Raw genomic sequence first — 18,211 nt, 5'->3', positions numbered from 1 at the left:
TTTTCACCTTGTTTTGTTTTAAACAAGGGGGTGTAGGATTTTTTTAATTTAAAAAAAAAATCAGATTAATCTACAAAGTAATAAATTACTTTGGAGTTACTTTAAGTAGTTTATTCAGTCTTCGTACAGCTGGTTAAAACAGGTCAGCTGAGTCCAGCTCATCATATAGGAGAGATTTTTAGCATCATTATTAGAATTAATATCAGGATAATGCTGGTATTATACTAGCCAGAAATATGTGCACCACTAAGTATATGAAGAATTGCATCTTCATGGGTACAAATTCAGGCTAATAATATATTGCATGAAACAGAACACTATGGTAAGCGGATGTTCCCAGGACAGCCTATCTGATGTGTGACAACGTGCTACACAACCATCAATTTTGTCATAAAACTATTATTTAGCACAGGAAAGACAAGTAAAAAATATTACCCAAAGTTTTCATGCAACTAAAAGTTCACTGGTTTATTTCTCTTATCAATAACAACAGTCTGAAACATTTTACACTAGTTTACAACCATGAAAAAGAACCTTGTGTTTATCCCATGTAGCTGACAACAGTCATCCAGTTAATGCTAATTATTATTTCCAAAGTTAAATCCTGCTTTGTGAAGTCGAACATTTTCTTGAATCATTTGTTGCCAAAAAAGTAACATCAGTCTACAACCACAAAGAAAGTAGAAATGAACATTTCTACAGAGCCACTATCATTGCGATGAAGATAACAGTGTCAAGTGTTACAACATTCTGCAACAGTTATCACTTCTCCCAATATTTAACAATGCAAAAATTCCCTCTCCACTTTCACTGCACACACAGGATCTACAGGAAAAAGGGAAACTTTGATTCATAACGTTAGATCAAGGCCAACAGAAGTGCTTTGGAGTCTTTTAGTTCTCACATAGAAAATGAGCAGGGCTATGAAGCAAAACCAATTCTTCTTCAAGAAAGGGCAGCTTTTCTTCCTCAGCCTCAGGCCACACACCACACTGGTACGCTCCTCTCCGTCCAGAGACAGCAGTGAAAATTGCCTGTGCACACGAGGGCACCAGAGGAGCAGAGCTGAGACCCACTGAACAAACCAAAGGCAAGATGCTGGTCCCAGAGCAGCTGTGTAGAGCTGGAACAGTGCCCACAAGATGAGGTGCAGGGCAACGATCCCAGAGTTCAAGGCAGTAATTCATGCACAGAGCAAGAAAGCCCAATTTCACTAATTACAAATATTTGGATGTTCCACAACTTTTGTTTGTTGAACCCTTGTTAAAAGCAACCACTCTCATTTGTGTCACTTAGCAACACAAATGTTAAGGTCTGTAGTCTTCCCAGGAGGGAATAGAGCAAGAACTGGCTTACCTCCCTTGGAAGGGGAACACAGACCACAGCAAAGCCACTCTGCTGGGCTTGGCCCAGAAGCTGGCACACCATGGCCTTCTCCTCCCAGTGCCCCACCATCAGGCCTCTAATCCACCCATGCACTTAGAGAAGAATGGCAGCATCTCAGCCATCTCAAAGCATTCCATTGACACATGGAGATAGTTGGTGGATCATTGCGACTCACTGACCCACCACATCTGGCATGGGAAGCCACTAACAGTAAACAGGTAGGGGCTGTGCAAGCAGAGGGAAACTATCTTGAAATACCTTCCTGGGATCTCGCCACAACAGCACACTTCACCATAAATTTAGCAAGGATGCTTTGGCATCCCTTAGCCATTCCTCTCACCAATCACACTGCCTCATACCTTCTTCCAGATAACCCTTGTCCTCCTCACTAAGGCAGCAGCGACCCTGTTGGGGCTGAAGCACATAGCCAGGAATGCACAAGGACCTGGGTTCTTTCCCCTTTGTTCTGCTAATTCACCACCTGCCTCCCTTCTCCCCTCCAAGACTGTTTGCTCCCCTTTGCCACAGGCCTGGCAGTCCTGTTCCTGGAATGGAACCACCCTGTCAGGAAAACCCACAAGCAGCTCTTCAGCTGGAGTAGGAGCCCCAGTGCAGCCAGCTAGGGCACAGTTCTCCCCCTTGGCAGCAACACAAAGCCACTTCCTTCCTCCACCCAGACCATGGCAATTCTTCCAGGGCACTGGCAAGAGGAACACAGCACTGCATCACCCTCATCCTGAGAGGCTCTGCTTCCCAGCTGTGGTCTAAGGCCACTGTACCTTCCCATCACACCATGGCCAAGATGTGTCCTTACCACATGACAGGCTGCACTGCCTCACATGCCATGGAACAGGACTGCCATGGCACAACAGTTCAGCAAGGTGGCATTTGGTAATATTTTTTGCTCCTAACAGAGATTCAGACTGTGGCTCTTGATGAGGGTTTCATCTGTCACACTGTGGATGTGGTATTACTCATATACATCAGTTAAATACCACATCCCAGTGCAATAAAACCCAAGAATATTTGACTCCACACCCTAGAGAAGGGAGCATTTGCCCTGACTACACCATGACATTTCAGTACCTTTCCTAAGTGGCACACAGAGGAAGTTTGGCACATGCTGCACCACTTGGCACTGCGGTGACCAAAAGACAGAGGTCCTAAGTCCATCTCCAAACAAGCAGGACTGTGGCTATCTCCTGTCAAGGCAGAAGGCCCAGAAGGAAACAGCTTGCACAGCAGAGGACAGTAATGTGGACAGAAAAGCACTAAGAAAATACTCTGATCAGTAAGAACAGCCTTCTCTCATAAAAAACACAACCTCAGGAAAATGACACAGAGTTTGGGAATCTTGAGCAGCATTTTACCATAGATGACTTTTGCAGCCACAGTTTCCTTGAGAGTCTTTGTACATCTACTTCTCTCCAGCAAGACAAGGAAAGCAGCTCCTCTGTCAAACAAGGTCATTGCAAGGTGCTCAGACAAGATAAGGAATACAAGGATTGAGGCTCATCTAAGAACCTCATACAGGTTTAAACAGTGATGTACAGGAGCATAATCTACGCAAAGCCTGCATTTACAACGGGGCTTATGTCTTCAACTGCAGATGCACAAAGGACAGAATGTGATACTGCTCAGCAGAGCCAGTATCTCATGCTGCCCCTGGCCTATGCAGAGGGAGAACACTGGGATCCAACAAAGAATCTGTTCTGTTTTAACCTTTGCAGCCAGCCCCAAACAGAAGTGCCCATCAGGTCAGGGTCTGTTTTCCGTTACTGTAGATCCCTGGTTTTATTCTGGTATCACCCCATCTAAAACAATAGGTCATTAGCATGAAGAGAGTGCAAACCAGACCCAGAGCATTCAAGATAACATTCAAGCCTTTACTTATTCCTCCATATGCCTCATACAATGTACAGTTCAGAGCAAAATTACACCTTGTGCAATTCTTGGACTCACTGGTTTGAAGTAAAACTATTTCAATCCTAGCTCTGAATTTTCTGCATAGCAAAAGTTAAGCAAGACATCAATCTTGTCCTCACTTTCAGCAAGACCAAATGCAAACCCAGCTTTGTTGAGGTAACATGCATTAATGGCAGCCTGGAGCTCATACCAAGCCACACTAATTAGCCTGTCTGTCCACATTAGCTTTAAGAGTTATTGATGAAGCAACAGGGCAGAGCTCTACAAACTTCTGCATGGCACCATTCAGTTACAGAAATCATGGGTAGTCTCTAATTCAGAGACTTATGAAGTATCTTTGGTACCCAAAAGGCATTACCTGGAAAGGAATCAAAATTCTCTTCACCAAAATATTTATGTTAGCTGAGAAAGCCAAACTCTGCCAAGAATGGAGCTGGCGAGCTTCCCTGGAGTTTCTTTGCCAGTGTGTAAAACACAGAAAGCAGCCCCACCTACCACAACCCCTTTGTGCATGACCAGGGCTGGTTAGTTTTGTAAGTACAGTGCCAACTATTTGTAAGGCCTCAAAAATCTGGAAACTTTAGAGCGCAGCAGCCGAATGAAGGATCTTGGGAACATCTCTCTTGACTCTTGGGCTGTGTACTTGAAGTAGTTCTGTGGATGTGCCAACACGTCAAACAGTGCTTTTATCAGCTTCTTGTCCTACAAAAAGGAAAGCAGATTTTATATTCACTCTACAGAGGAGTTAGAGTCAGTATTACCAGAGCATAATGACTGATTAACTCATAAAAGACTACGGGCGTTTTCCTCTCCAAGTACTAATGTTTCAGGGCCTCAAACTAGTGGAGCAACGCTAACATTCAGGCCCCAGGGAAGTCACTGGAGTTTCACATTTATCATTAGCTCCACCAGGATTTTTCCCTTCCTTGTACTTCCAAGAAAGGCAAACAAAACAACAAAAAATTCATACACCAAAACACAAAACAAACAAACAATGGATCTGATATCCAGCAACAGAAAGGTTAACTTGGGGGGACATCCACTCAACTTGCCCATGCAGCTATCCCCTAGCCAAGTTCAGAGGTGTGAAATCCAGGGAGAAGAAGCTCTTGCTAATCTACAGGCTACAAGTAGCAGCATTAAGTGCTTTTCTGAGAGATTATATCTCATGTCCCTCAGTTTGCTCCACCAATTCCTTCCAGCACAGCCTATGTGAGGCACAAGGGACAATCTTCACCATACATTTCCCCATTAGATCTGATCCACCTTTAATCCCCCTCAGTAAAGGGTCTCTCACCCATTGCTCCGCACAATCAGGATGTGCTGATTCACCCCACTTCCCTGAAGTAGCATATGTCTAGTGCACCAAGGAACAAACAGATCTGATGTAGAGTAAGAGGCAACCTCACCAGCACAGAGAAGTGTCATTTTCAATCAAAACCAATATGTTTTGTGGGAGGGAAATACCTTAAGAATTTCTTGATGATTTTCAGATGCATAAAGTCTTCCATCTCGAACAATGTCTTCTATTAGTTCTTGGTAATCCTCTATGGGGAATGCACAAGAGAGTAATTTGCAGGTTCACTTCTCTTACATGCTCAATACCTACCTCAGTTATATATGTAAGCCCTACCCCAAAAGAACCAGTAGTACTTGGCCCTCATATTAGCAGTCTGAAAATATTCCAAATGCTCTTCTCTAAAGAAACTACAAATACTGTTTACTATGAAACCAGCGTTCTCTGGTGAGCTGCTCAACATAAACTTGTCAAAAGCAAAAAGGATCATCATGCACCTAGGATTGTAGTGCATAGTATAACCAAGCAGACAGCCTCAAACCAACTGTCCTGCAGAAACTTATCTGTAAATAACCACAACTTGTTACTGACATCTTTCTACAGTTAAAATGGGGGAGAAAAAAAAAGAAAAAAAAAAAGTAAGAGGAAGCTTTCTAAAAAGGCAAACTCTCTGGTTAATCAAAACGTGAAATACTTCGAAACGAGTAGGCTTCCCTGAAAAATTATTTGCTGTTGATGAAACTGCAGATCACAGCAAGGACAACTCCTTCACAATCAATCCAGTGTGAAGAGAATTGTGCCATGTTACTTTCACATCACTTACACTGAAGTGCAGAGCCTCAGCTTCAGTCTCACTCCTGGTGACTGACAAGGACAGGATGAAACTCTTGCTACTCAAGTTTCTTCTCAACACATTTTGCTGTCTGATACTAGATTACAAGTGGTAGCAGGAACATGGTAAATCAGAGGCACTTAGGCCTTATTCTGAACTGGGGGTACTCTGCTGCCATCTGAAGCAACCATGAACTGGGAAGGCAGAAAAATACATAAAACAGATTCTGGTTCTAAGCTCTGCATTTTGCAGGTTGGAGCCTAGAATCTCAGCTTTTTGTTTAGATCTGTGAAAGACTGGCAATACGATGGCACTTAAGACTGCAATTCAATGCAAGATTTCCTTAAACTAGCTTTAAATGCAAACAGCTACTGGAAGTAGTCTCAAAGTGACACTGCTGAGAGCACTGGATTACCCAGCTGCTTCACAGGGTCAAGGAGCCCACAAGGAGTTCTGCATTGTTGCAGCTGCACCAGTCCACACAGGCTGAGTTAACTCAAACTCACTTACCATCATATGTTACATAAGGAACTTGGAATCCTTTGGCACTGTTCCCTTCATTCGACTTGAATTGGATCCACAACTTCTTAGACCTAGAAGTGAAAGCTATAGGGCGCTCGTAGGTCTGGCAGGTTTCATATGTGGTCACTGAGTTGGAAGAAGCTTTGGAAGAAAACACACAATAGGCAGTTATCTGATGGTTCTTCATACTAATGAACAACTAGAAAATAGGCTAAGCTCCCATGGCAAGAAATGCCAGGGTTAATAAAACTCCTCAAAATGCAGCAGGCTATCAATGAGTAACTTTTGTCAAGGAATATTTCCCCTTTTCTTAAAAAAAGTCTATTGTCTGAAGGATGTGCCTATACTAGAAACTGAAGCTGTTTATTTACACATCAAGCACCTGCAGAGACTAGCAAGCATCTTCTCTTTACTAACCCAGGCTAGAACTGCTTAGCATAATTCATGCCTAGTTAGCTTGAGCCATCTGCCCCTTCTTAACAATATTTCTCTCAAAGTTCACTGACACATCTTAGCCTTGCACCCTTGTTTCTCCTGAATCTATGGAGCAGAACTACCAAAACAGGATTTCTCAACTCGTCATTTTGAGAAATTTCTACTTTTAAGCAGAGGACAGTTGGGCTACATTTAATTTATGTAAACAGCAATGCATGTGAGAAACCTGTGCTGCACACTGAGGTAAACACCATATGCCTCAGCAGATATTTCAGACTTACAGCTTTTTCGCATCACCAGGTAGTCTCCACACTCATCTTCTATTGGGAGAAATATTTCTGGAACCACAATCAGAATACGGCGCTTCGGTGGCGGATTAATATTCCAAGTGCACTCAGTGTTTGCAGGATAGTCCCCAGGATAGTTTGGTGATTCAATATATCCAGTGTAGTCACCCAGCTCACCTCCACACTGCCTATCTGAAAAAGCAACACAGTATGGAAGACTAGACAAAGCCTGCAGAAATGGTCTCTCATGGATCCCAGCAAGCCATGTGTGATAGGATGCAGGCTGGCAGCAAAAGAGGAGCAACACCACTGCCTTCTCTCCAAGCTCCCCAGAGCAAAAGCTAAATGTTGCCCTTAGGGTAATTCTGAATATTAATGTCCCATTTTTTTCATTTCAAGAGATCATCAAAACTATCTTGCTATACTTACTTTTGCACTGTGTTATATTTGTTGACCCATCAAAATCAGTAGTGGTGTTTCCAGGGCATGAAATGCAATAATTTTGTCCAAACTCAGGCTGGTATGTCCCAACTGTGCAGCGAATACACCGATGAGTTGTGGTGTTATAGAAATGGCCAGGTGAACACTGAACTGGAGAGTCATTAAGTATGCAGCATGGTTAAAAAGAAGAAGAAAAAAAAGCAGTAGCACATCAGAATATGATTTGAAACATTTGTCTAGCACCTGGTATAATTCCAATAACTGAAATGCTATATTAATAAACTATGACGATAATAAAGCAGAGGTAATTAACACATTTTAGATTATCACATCACTTTGTGCAGAAGTCCCAAACACAACACTACAGAGTAGTTCTGTGTGGAAGCAGTAATAAAAAGATATGTGAGAGTGAATATAACCACCATGATCTTGCAAGCAGGACACCAATTACAACAGTGTTACCAAATGGTCTATCCACTGATATTTGACTTGGAAGATGAACTGTATGTGGAAATACTAACTAAACCTTGCTTGTCAGCTTGTGCCAAACAGCATGTGCACAGCTGCTGCATCCCAGTATACTCCCATGATCAGCTCACCACAGGCAGAGGTGAAAGACTTTGGCCCTCTACAAGTGGCACATTGCATTGAAACTGATACATTGCTGCCTTCTCTCCTGACCACACTGTCTTGAAACAACAGGCCACAACTCAGGGTATAGGTACCTCTACCAGAGCTGCTGCTACTTTATTTAATCACACCATGTGAAAATCATGTTAGCTACACATAAGTTATAGCCCTCAAGGGACTCGCTGAAAGTACCTCCTGCATCACCACAATGAGATCCCACTCTGACGTACAAACTCTTTCGTAAGTGTAACAGATTTTATAGAAGTTTTAAACGTGAGATAGACAAGCAGACTTGCAACATTTTTCTAGTTCCCTGCATGCAGACAGGAAGGTTTTCTTCTCTTGTTGCAATCTGAGAATACAGGACCCCAAATACCTTATCTCTAATATGCTTCTTTTACTTTGATTTTTGCTTAGCAATCTGCATCTATACCCACCATCATTTGTACTGAAACCTGACAGCAGTCAAGAGCATCAGCCATATATATTATTTTTGCTTTTAACTCCATCACCACCCTACTTCTTTTTCTTGCCCTCTGTGGGATTTAAAAAAAATAACATTTGGCAAGTTTACCTCTTCTCTGCTCAATGTCAAAATAATTTACTACCTTGCCTTTCAAATGCAGTTTTCTGTGCTGCACAGTCCCTTTTCCTGTTCTTTTTAAGTTCTGCTGGCTCCCAGATAACTCTGGTTTTGTTGACCTTTGTAAGCCAGCTCAGCCTGGAGTGCTTCCCTACATGTTCCACCCCCTAGTCCAAATGCTTCATACAAGTTCCAAATAGTTCTTGCATCTGTGATTCCATGCCTCATGTGACCTCTTCCACATGCAAATCCTGGAGCTCTTCATTCTAGTTAATAAAAAAAATCCCTTTAATCTCCATTTTAATTTGAAAACTGAACTTCATTTATAGACCTGGCTTTGTTTCTGTTAAACAAAACTGAAATCAGTTCCTCTTATCTTCATCCAAGGTTTTTAACACATTCTTTAATGTTAACTTCTCAAAATCAAGTATAAAATGAGCATTTGTGGATTCAGTGACTCTTCACTGAAAAAAGGTAAAAAAATATAAATCTACTAGCTCCAATATCATTACCCGTAATATTAATTCTTCAACCATACTGCAATTCTCAACAGTAAATATATCTTAACTGACACTAGAGAGATCTCTTAATCCAAACCACTACTAAACGTTTGCATCAGGACCTTATTTCTATCCCTTATTTCTACTCTACAGCAGTAGGTTTTCTACTAACACTTTTCTCTTCAGGTGATTTTGACATAAGTGATGTTTTTTCACCCATGCTTTAAGACATTGAGCAAAGCATTATACTGATGACATTTCATTTCTCTCTATGGATGCAAATTTTTATCAATATTTTCAAAGACAACTTCATAGCTGTCTTTCAGCTTTTTTTATTTCAGATAACTGAGATAGTAACAAATTACTTAACTTTTAAAGATACGATCCTCAATTGATTTTCACTCCTGCGAGGAAAACCTTGGCAGCCAATTTCATGCCAGCTGCACTGTGATCAAATTTAGAGGGTTGTATGAGGTACTGTAGGGGTAAGCTGAATGCTAGCTTTTCAGGTATATGCCAAGGTATCCAAGCCAGTTTCTTTTTACAGGAAGAAACAGGACTGCAGTTTCCTCCCCTTCACATTCTCATGTTGCTGCTATGCTCAAACCCAAAATGTCAGTAAGACATACTCATCTTGATATTTTTCTTGAGACTTCCTTTTTTCCTTGCCAGTCCTTTGTATCCTTTGTCCTTCACAGATCAATGACTTCACTGACCAACTTCCCTGTATTGCTCAAGCCCTTCTCAAGTCTTGTATAAAAATGAGTTACAAAAAGAATTGAGGCTTTATTGAATTTCCTTGCAGCCAGGCCAGGTCAGCCAACTATGAGACCTCTGATCTCATAGGAGAGATCCTTGAAAGCAGAATAATGCTTCATTGAATGCCTCACTTGTGGCACCAACAGTTCCTTTAGCCTCAGAGCAACACAGTGAAGCAAATAAATCTTCACCTTACCTTTGGTCTCACAGTCCTGAAACAAGGACACACCACTATGTCTCGTTGTTAGACCTCCTCCGCAGGGAAAGCAGGACACTCTCCCAGCTTCAGGCTGATATGTTCCAAGGGGACATGGCAGACAGGGTTTGAAGCCATCAGGAGAATATTCACCCGGTGAGCACTGATCTAGAAGAGAAGGAGCACTCTTGCTTCAACCTTTACATTATAGGTGCAGTTAGTTAGTGTAGTTAGCAAACCTGCACAGGACTTGAAACCCCACAGTGAAGCTGCTCTCCTTAGTTGGGAAATATGAGCCAGAGTTTCAGAACTCAGTGTTAGCAACAGACAGAACTTAATACGCACAATGTACCCAATAAAACTAAGACACTGGTAATCTCTGGTGCTGGTGAGTTCTTTTGCAAGCTGGAATGGATTTCATGCTTTGCTGCAAGGCTGCACTGGACATTTGCTATTTAATCTGTGCAGTTCAATTACGTAGTGATCATCTCCTTTTTCTAGCTAAAAAAACCTCTTGTATTCCTCCAAGATGACATAATTTAGTACTGCACCTGAGATGTCAAAAATATACTTCCAGATTTCTGTATTTTAATGTTAATGTTATTATATGCTAACACTCTATAACCATTGCTACCAAACCGTGTGAAAATCTCAAGCACAAGTAATCATGCAAATTTGCTAAACTAAACATTGTGTGTGCCTCAAAGATTTTAAAGCAGAAATATTCTTGCCATTCCTCTGATATTGGATCTTGGATAATGATTATATGTGCTCTGGACTGTTGTGGTTTGTATGCATAAATAGCACTCACACAAAGAGACTGATTTTACTTAAACACACCTCTCAACATTATCTAGCAAGCCCTGCAATATTTATGAGTACCTTTGAAAAATTCTGGGTTTCAAATTTTTCACAAAAGAACTGACTTCAGTGCCAGAATTTAATAATTACCCTGCTGTGGGAAGGCACAAAACACTGTTGCAGTTGTTCAGCTGTGCTGAAAAAGTCTGTCCTTTTAAAGACTTGTTACGATAATAAACTGTTAGTTTTAGTTTATAGCTCCAATAAATCACTCAGTGAATAGCTGTTTTGTTAGGAAGTTAAATTGGCCTTGGCTTCATTTCAGGATGTATGACTAACAACAAATAGGGCATTAACTACCGGTCATGACCAGTGATGAAGAGTTTTGTTTATGGCTGATACATTGAGTGGAATAGTGAGAGTCCCTCTTTAACTTAAAACTAAAATACGTCAGGTTAAGAAATGCTCTGTAGCTTATCAATGAAAGCTAGTGAGGAAGTCTCAGCTCTTCATTCTAACTTTCTCCACTGCACATCACTTCTGCTCTCAAAAGGACATATATTCATTTGCTCCTACACTTTTCAAGCCTTTTTTCATTTTATAAACATTCCTACAGAACACTCATCTCTGTACTCTTCCTGCAACTCAACAAACATGAATGAATTAAGGCTTTCATTGCAGCACTCCTAATAGGGCAAGGAAAAAGCAATATTTACAATTCTGTGACAAGGAAAGACAACCAAGGTTAGTGAAGGTGACTTTGAGAAGTGGCTACTGACTTCAGAAACCAAGAAGCAATAGAAAGACCAACACAAGTTTCCACCCCTCAAAAAACTCTATGTTTCTATGAGAAATCAATGCTCTGAGTGGCTTCACTAGAGACTATTTGGCTCTTTGCTGTTTCCCCTCAACCTGTCTTTTTACCTTCATTTTAACCACATGTCAAGTTTGGGGTGGGGTTTTTTCTGTGTGGGTTTTTGTTGTTTTTTCGTTTGGGGTTTTTTTGCACTGGAGATGTGTGTGTGATTTTGTTTTGGGTTTGTTCTGAACAAAATGTTACTTCATATTGACACTTGTAAAACCATACAAATTCAACCTTAAAACTGTTCTTCAGGCTTCATGAACTTGCTCAGGATCCAGCATAAGTCAGCTAAAAGAGCTCAAAGGAAACCCGCCCCAGGCAAGAATCGAACCCAGCACTTATGTGGAAATGTTATCTATGAGAACTTATCCCATCAGGTCTCACTTGTCAACTCTATCATCTGTATCTTACTTGCCATTAAACAGCATGTTGCAAATTGTAGAGCTCCCTGTGAAATAAAGTTGAGTTTACTAAACAATCCTGGCAGGTTTAGATCAAGTGCCTAATTTTTTTAAATTTGCATTGAGGAAGTAAACCTAAAAAGATATCCTTGGACGTCACTAAGACCCTCAACATGGGGAATTCTTAGATGCATTGCATAACTGAATTCTGAAAGTAAACAAAAAAGATGGAGCAGAAGCATCAGATGTTCTATTTCTGTACCAAGAAACATTTCTAAGAGTTCACGCTTTTCCTGCCATTTGGTTAAATGAAACAAACAAAAAAAAATTTATGAGATTCGTTTCACAAAACTAGAAACTGCATGGTCCCACCTGACATATGGGAAATAACCAGTTGAAACACCCTCTGAAGATTTGCAAATAATGACATTAAGTCAGAATTTTACTGGCTGGCTTTACCCTTTTTTTCCAGAAACCTGATTGTTTTTCTCCAAATGAACAAAAGAACCAATTGCCTCTGGTAGACTTCATTTCTGCAGCCACTGTCTTTGTTTGGCTTCAATACCCATTTAAAACCTGGTCTTGAGTCTCATGCAGCTGTTTTAAAGAATCAAAAAAAAAAAAGTGAAAGCTTTTCTGATGCAAAAAGGGGAGGGGGGAGAGAGGCCCACAGGGAACCGGGATTAACAGTTACAAAGACATTTAAAGGCTTTTCCCCTCTTTTCAACACGTTAGCCTTTGAGCATTTGCTCCTGTAGACAAATGCTGTAGTATCTCAGTGGCTGAGAAGGTGAACCTCATAAAGGAGGTCACGATCCACCAATTCACCATTTTCTTAAGAATGATGCCTTGACTTTATAAGGAAAATCACCAACAACTGATGCAAATGGATTCTGAAGCGGCATCCTTTTAGTTATTGTGTTTTAGTGGTTCACACACTTAGGTCACATGACATGGCTACACATTCCATTCTAAGGATTCATGTCTTAAATCTAGGACTGTCAGAGCAAGCAGTTAGCAGAAAAATAGTAGTCTTTTGACCATTTGATAATTTATTTCCTTTCATCAGATTTTTATAAAATGGTAGAACAAAACCTGACAGAGTCCTTGCAAAGTCAAGCAGTGCTTTGCTTCTCTTGAAGTGTTTCTCCTGCTTCTGCAATGCCACTATCATAACACATTTAAACTCTGAGATGTGGTTCATGCTGTAGGAAATATTAATATTTTATATGCACCTTCTGAACTGAGGGGACAGAACTGCTAAATGCTGAGCAATGAAATGCATCACAGCTCCCACAGAAGATAAAGCTGCTCAGCATTTCTATCAGAGCAGTGCCTATACCAGTCAGTGTTGCTCACACTTGCTATTCTCTGAAGTGACAGCTCTTTGGGTGAATCCTCTTGTGACCGCAAGGGCATGCTCACATGTCCTTTTACATAGCGATTTCAGGAAATGGTAGTTTTCACTGCCTCCTTCTATCTCTTAAAGTACTCATGTATCCAACAGAAAAGTACCAAACAGAACAGGTAATTCAACTCTAAATGATCAGAAAATCCCTGAAAGAACTATATGTTAAACAGCAAATTTGAAATAAAGGCTACTCTGGACCATCAGTGAATTCCCTTTTACCACCAACAGCTATTTAAAGAACAGCAGACACACATGTGCAACTATGCAGCATATTAAGAGTGATGAAATACCTTGGAAATTACATCTACTCTGTTCTTGGTGCCTTTCTGGAGCTTTTATTCTCTACTGTGTCCCACTGCAAACAATGGGAATTAAGAGAGGAAAATGAAGAAAAGAATTTCGTCAGAATTGCTGAACCAAATGAAGTTCAGCTTGCTGCTGCAACTGCAGGCCAGTTAGCCAAGACAAAAGCTGTCAGAGTAGGAGCTGGATTTTCCCTCTTACGTTGCTCAGATGCAACTGATGTTTCAGAATGCTGTATTAGGAGAAGTCCACAACTGGATCAGGACCAACACAAAACTGTCTGAATCCCTAACTCTGAATCTAACCTAGTTATAGTCCAAGTATTTTTTTAAATGTTTTTTTTTTCAAAAATGCACTTGAAAACAATTAACTGCAACCTGCACTTCACTCACTTGTAAGACTTAAGTCCCTAGGCTTAGTTTGTTCCCTCATTGCTTCCTGCTCCTCCAGTCAGATTGAGCACATCCACCACCTTGACTGCATCTATCTGCTGACCTGGTTTCTCCTGCTATGGAGTCATTTTCTCCCCAGTCATTAGCACATCTAGCTAATCTGGCCTCAAACCTGTCCAGAAGGTCTCAGTAGCTCTGCAAAACAATGAGATCAAAACAAACCAAAAGCCCCCAACTCCTCCATGCATATCCCTGAGTTAGCTTCTTCCTCGCCTTCCCACTCCATTCTCTTCTCCCCAGTCTACTTTTTAGCTCCTCCTGACTGGCAGTCAAAGCAGCAGCAGCCGCCCAGTGCCGCCTTTACCTTACACAGAGGGACAATCAGCTTTTTCTGAGCAAATGAGGCATGTGTAACAACACTGCCTCTCTGTGTACTTTTATGTCTTCTCAGAAACTAGTTGACTTTCTGTCCAACTTCCAGCAATCTGACAAAGGATGCAGAGAGGTTTCAAAGATACTAAGTTTCTGTATGTTTAATATAAATAAGTGGGGAGCATGCAAGTGGAAGAGGGTGACTTTTCATAGCATCCATGCAAGTAAAAGGCTGTGGTGCCAGTTCCATCTCCTGTTCAGTCACAGCAAATCTATGGTCTGAATATTTCGGCTAAAGAAAGGGAGATTCATTTGGTGATTTCATAGGGAATCTCAAGAGTTTCATTGATCAAAGCAGTAATGGTTAAGGTGTCCAGAGCAAAACTGTGGCACCAGTTCAGCAACAGAAGCAGCTTGACATTTACATGTTCTTCAAAATGTTTGTCTTATATGCACAGTGTTTCTGTATTAACCATGGACAGGCTATTTATGCTCATCATCCTAAAGATCCACCTAAGCTTTCTCCAAAACCTCCCTTTCTGTCTAAACTATCACAGAAATGCCATGTAAGCTTCTCACTTGTAAAGAGAAATTAGGCTAGTTCTGTAGTTACCTAAAAATTCCAATTTCTTTGTTGTTCCAATTCCTCATTGTAACTCATGTTGCCTCCTCCACCTGCAGTAATTGTAGCTCACTTGCTACTTTTTCCAGATCGAGTCACAAATGGCTTGAAAGCTGTACTGTGCTCTGTACAATGAACTGAAACAGTTTTTTAAAGCCTTCGTCCAACATTCAGCACAATAGCTTGAAAACATCTGTGTAAGTTCATCTTGGTGAGCTTTCCAAAGTTTTTCAGAATTTTTACAATGTAAAAAAACCCAACCAAACAAAAAAACACCAATAACAAACAAACCCCCAACACAAACAAAAAACTCCCAACAACAAAAACTTACAGCTTTTTCTTGAGCAATTCCCTAGTCTGTTGTTTACACTCATGTTTTAAACAATATCAATTAATTTTTCTATTCTAGGAACCAGACTTAGCAAAACTAAATTAGAAAAATTTACTCTGAGGCCAAATGAGTTGCTGCTGGATGACACGCTAATTCAATCTGACAAGCATTTTAAAGCTTTGCTGATTCACAAAACCACCTACATGCTGCCTGCTCTATGCAGCCTGAATTAGCTGTCATGGTTGTTAGGCTTCTGTTAAGATAACATCTGACCCCTATCCTTAACTTTTGTGCTTTAGAAGTATTTATTATAGGCTGCATTATCATGGTGTTCTCCAGCACCATGATAATTAAGATTTTTCTTAGTATTGGCCCATTCTCCATGAATTTGTAACTCTGCCATGAAGGTTCTCTGGGACTCCAGGCCTAATCAGCAAAGTGAATGTAACTGTATGAAATTCTGCTCAGCCTTTTCTTTGAAACAAGGAAGAAATGAAACAAGTTCAGAACACTGCGATATGTTGGATATTAAAAGTAGTCTTAAAAACAACACTGGGGGTATCAAGGCCATTGGCACTCCCATTATTTCTGCCTTTGAGCTCACTCTGTGCGTCAGCTGTAACAACCTGTAATGCACTGAGCCCTTGCTCTATTCTGTAACACAGCCATTGCCAGCGATAAATATACAGAGCAGAGCACATCCTAGTAGCACAGTGACCCCTACTTCGCACACAACCATTCTCACTCCTAGCCTAGCATCCTGTGATGTCTCTAAGCTCACCAGACCCAAGTAAAACACATTTGATGGTTTGTTCCTAATTTACATTCACTTACCACATCTGCTACCCAGATGCATCTGTCCTACACCGCAAGATTGCTGTGGCTCTGATAGCTTGAGAGACTTTCTGGCCACTTCATGGTCCACACCAGAGACACGGACGCGGAACTGGTCCCTGCTGACTGTTTTCCGTAGGGTTCGAATGGTTTTACGGAATCTCTTCTCAGTCTTCTTCCGTGCACAGCGCACATCACATGTGTCTGAAAGGTATCAAGGGTAAAAGTTGCTATAAGTGACCATGAACATAAATCAACCCAATCCAAAAGACCAACCAATGCAAATCACTGAGGAAACAACGTCTGGGATATTCGCAAGGACAACACCATCAGGCTAGAAGAAAACTAATCAGACCACACGACTTTAACCTAAGGGCAGTTGTTTGATCTGTGAAACTAGTCTCATCCTTCACTTTTTTGAAGCAGTACAATTCATTTTCAAAACAGGAGATACTTTTTATTATCATTTAGCATATAGAGGGAAGTGAAAAATACAGAAATTAAGGAGCAAATAGCAAGAAGCTTCAAACCGCACCTTGAATTATTTTCCAACCAACCTGTCACCTCCTTTCGGCTTGTTTCAAGCTCAAAGTCCACAGTGATAAAAATTTCTCTATCTGCTGTCATTCTACTGAGGGTTCCATGAACTTTCTTGCCAGTGCTGCACGTTAGGTTTACGTATTGGATGCTCTCCATTACTGAATTACGTGTCTCTGCATGAACAAAATTAAAGGAAGCAAAAGCTTGGCCAGCTTTGTTATTGAACATTTACTAGTGCTCAGGGCCTACGCTGTCATGAAGAGTTGAACAGGAGCAAATCATCAGCTCCACATACCAATAAACAATCAGTCTGACCAGTTTCTCAACTGGTACATTCTCACATAGAATCACAAATCCAGTGCACTTACAGATGTAGTGTCAGGCCACGACTCTGGCACTGCAGTGGGTCCAAGGCAGGATTCACTGCTAGGATGAGAGCTTGGCTGCAGTGCCCAGCCCACTTACCCTGGGTTCTGCTAGCAGCATATTGCCTTAGCACTATGCAAAGCACCTTAAAACCATGACACTGCCTGCATCAAGCAGGCTACTCAAGTTTTAAATGGTGTTTAAATTAGTGGCTGCACATGCAGGACATTAGGAGACAATTTTCAAAGTTTCAGTGAGGAAATGAGATTTAGTTAAAGAGAACACCCAGAATAAGCTTTACTTCTGGAGTATACAACTTTTCAGTGAGCACCCAGCATAGTTTCTCAGTTATTCTTCCTAAGGACAAACAAACTGACACATTGATTCATCATACTGTTCAGTGACTTCTTCCCCTAGCTGCCTCTTATTTTATATATATATGTATATATACACACACAGACATACTCCTCATTTTCTGCTGACTTCATGAATTCCTAGGCTATACTTTCTGCCTTGGCACAGATGAAAGAGTTGACCCATCTGGGATTGCTGAGGTATAGAACACAGACAAAAGAAAAGAGGAATAACCCTTTGGCAAGAGAGTCAGCATAAAAGGCCATGAGATTCTTCACTGAGGCATCAGACAGTAAGGAGCAGGTGAGAAAGGAAAGAACTGAAAGATTCAAAAGAATGGTTGATTTTACTGAGAATTTATTAGCAGTAGTACAAACAAAGAAGGGATTTGCTAACAAGACTGCTAAGGTTGTCACAGGAATGTCGTATGATCTGAAACAATCATTGCAAGAATCATGGAAGTGTGATTCACAAGGTCAGTGAAAAGCAAGTGCTTTGCTTATGGTGTACTTCATATTTGGAAAGCACTTAACAACCCCTGAGCTATGGCTCTAACCTACTTATCTACATTTTTATATTCATACCTGCTATCACCTGTTCCAGGCCTTCTTGAAACATCTCAGTCTTTTTCAAACTACATTTTCCTTCATTTAATTTAAAGGTTACACTTATCTTGATGGCTGAAGTATCTTCAGAAAGAAACAATGACATGTTATTTTTTAAAAAGGAATACAAAAATGTAGATAACCCTAATGTCATATCACAATGATGACATAAAAAAATATGATAATATAAAGTGAAAAAGTGATCATCACAGAAAACTTAAAG

General features: G+C 40.8%; 1 protein-coding gene across 1 annotated transcript in view; it reads right to left on the bottom strand.

Moving 5' to 3' along the window:
* Positions 1-3,861: 3,861 nt before the first annotated feature.
* Positions 3,862-18,211, bottom strand: part of SCUBE2 (signal peptide, CUB domain and EGF like domain containing 2) — a 34,788-nt gene continuing 20,438 nt past the window's right edge. Inside the window, exons 14-22 of the mRNA XM_054390378.1 lie at positions 17,968-18,072; positions 16,681-16,836; positions 16,124-16,327; positions 9,795-9,962; positions 7,115-7,276; positions 6,680-6,877; positions 5,952-6,104; positions 4,780-4,859; positions 3,862-4,014 (exon numbers count right to left, since the gene is read on the bottom strand). Coding sequence (XP_054246353.1) covers positions 3,862-4,014; positions 4,780-4,859; positions 5,952-6,104; positions 6,680-6,877; positions 7,115-7,276; positions 9,795-9,962; positions 16,124-16,327; positions 16,681-16,836; positions 17,968-18,072 — 1,379 coding nt within the window. The remainder of the gene's footprint in view (positions 4,015-4,779; positions 4,860-5,951; positions 6,105-6,679; positions 6,878-7,114; positions 7,277-9,794; positions 9,963-16,123; positions 16,328-16,680; positions 16,837-17,967; positions 18,073-18,211) is intronic.

Source organism: Indicator indicator, chromosome 21 (assembly GCF_027791375.1).
Source record: "Indicator indicator isolate 239-I01 chromosome 21, UM_Iind_1.1, whole genome shotgun sequence".
In the NCBI taxonomy this organism is placed as follows: domain Eukaryota; kingdom Metazoa; phylum Chordata; class Aves; order Piciformes; family Indicatoridae; genus Indicator; species Indicator indicator.
Note: the sequence above shows the minus strand (reverse complement) of the source record. Positions and strands in the feature narration are given on the sequence as shown.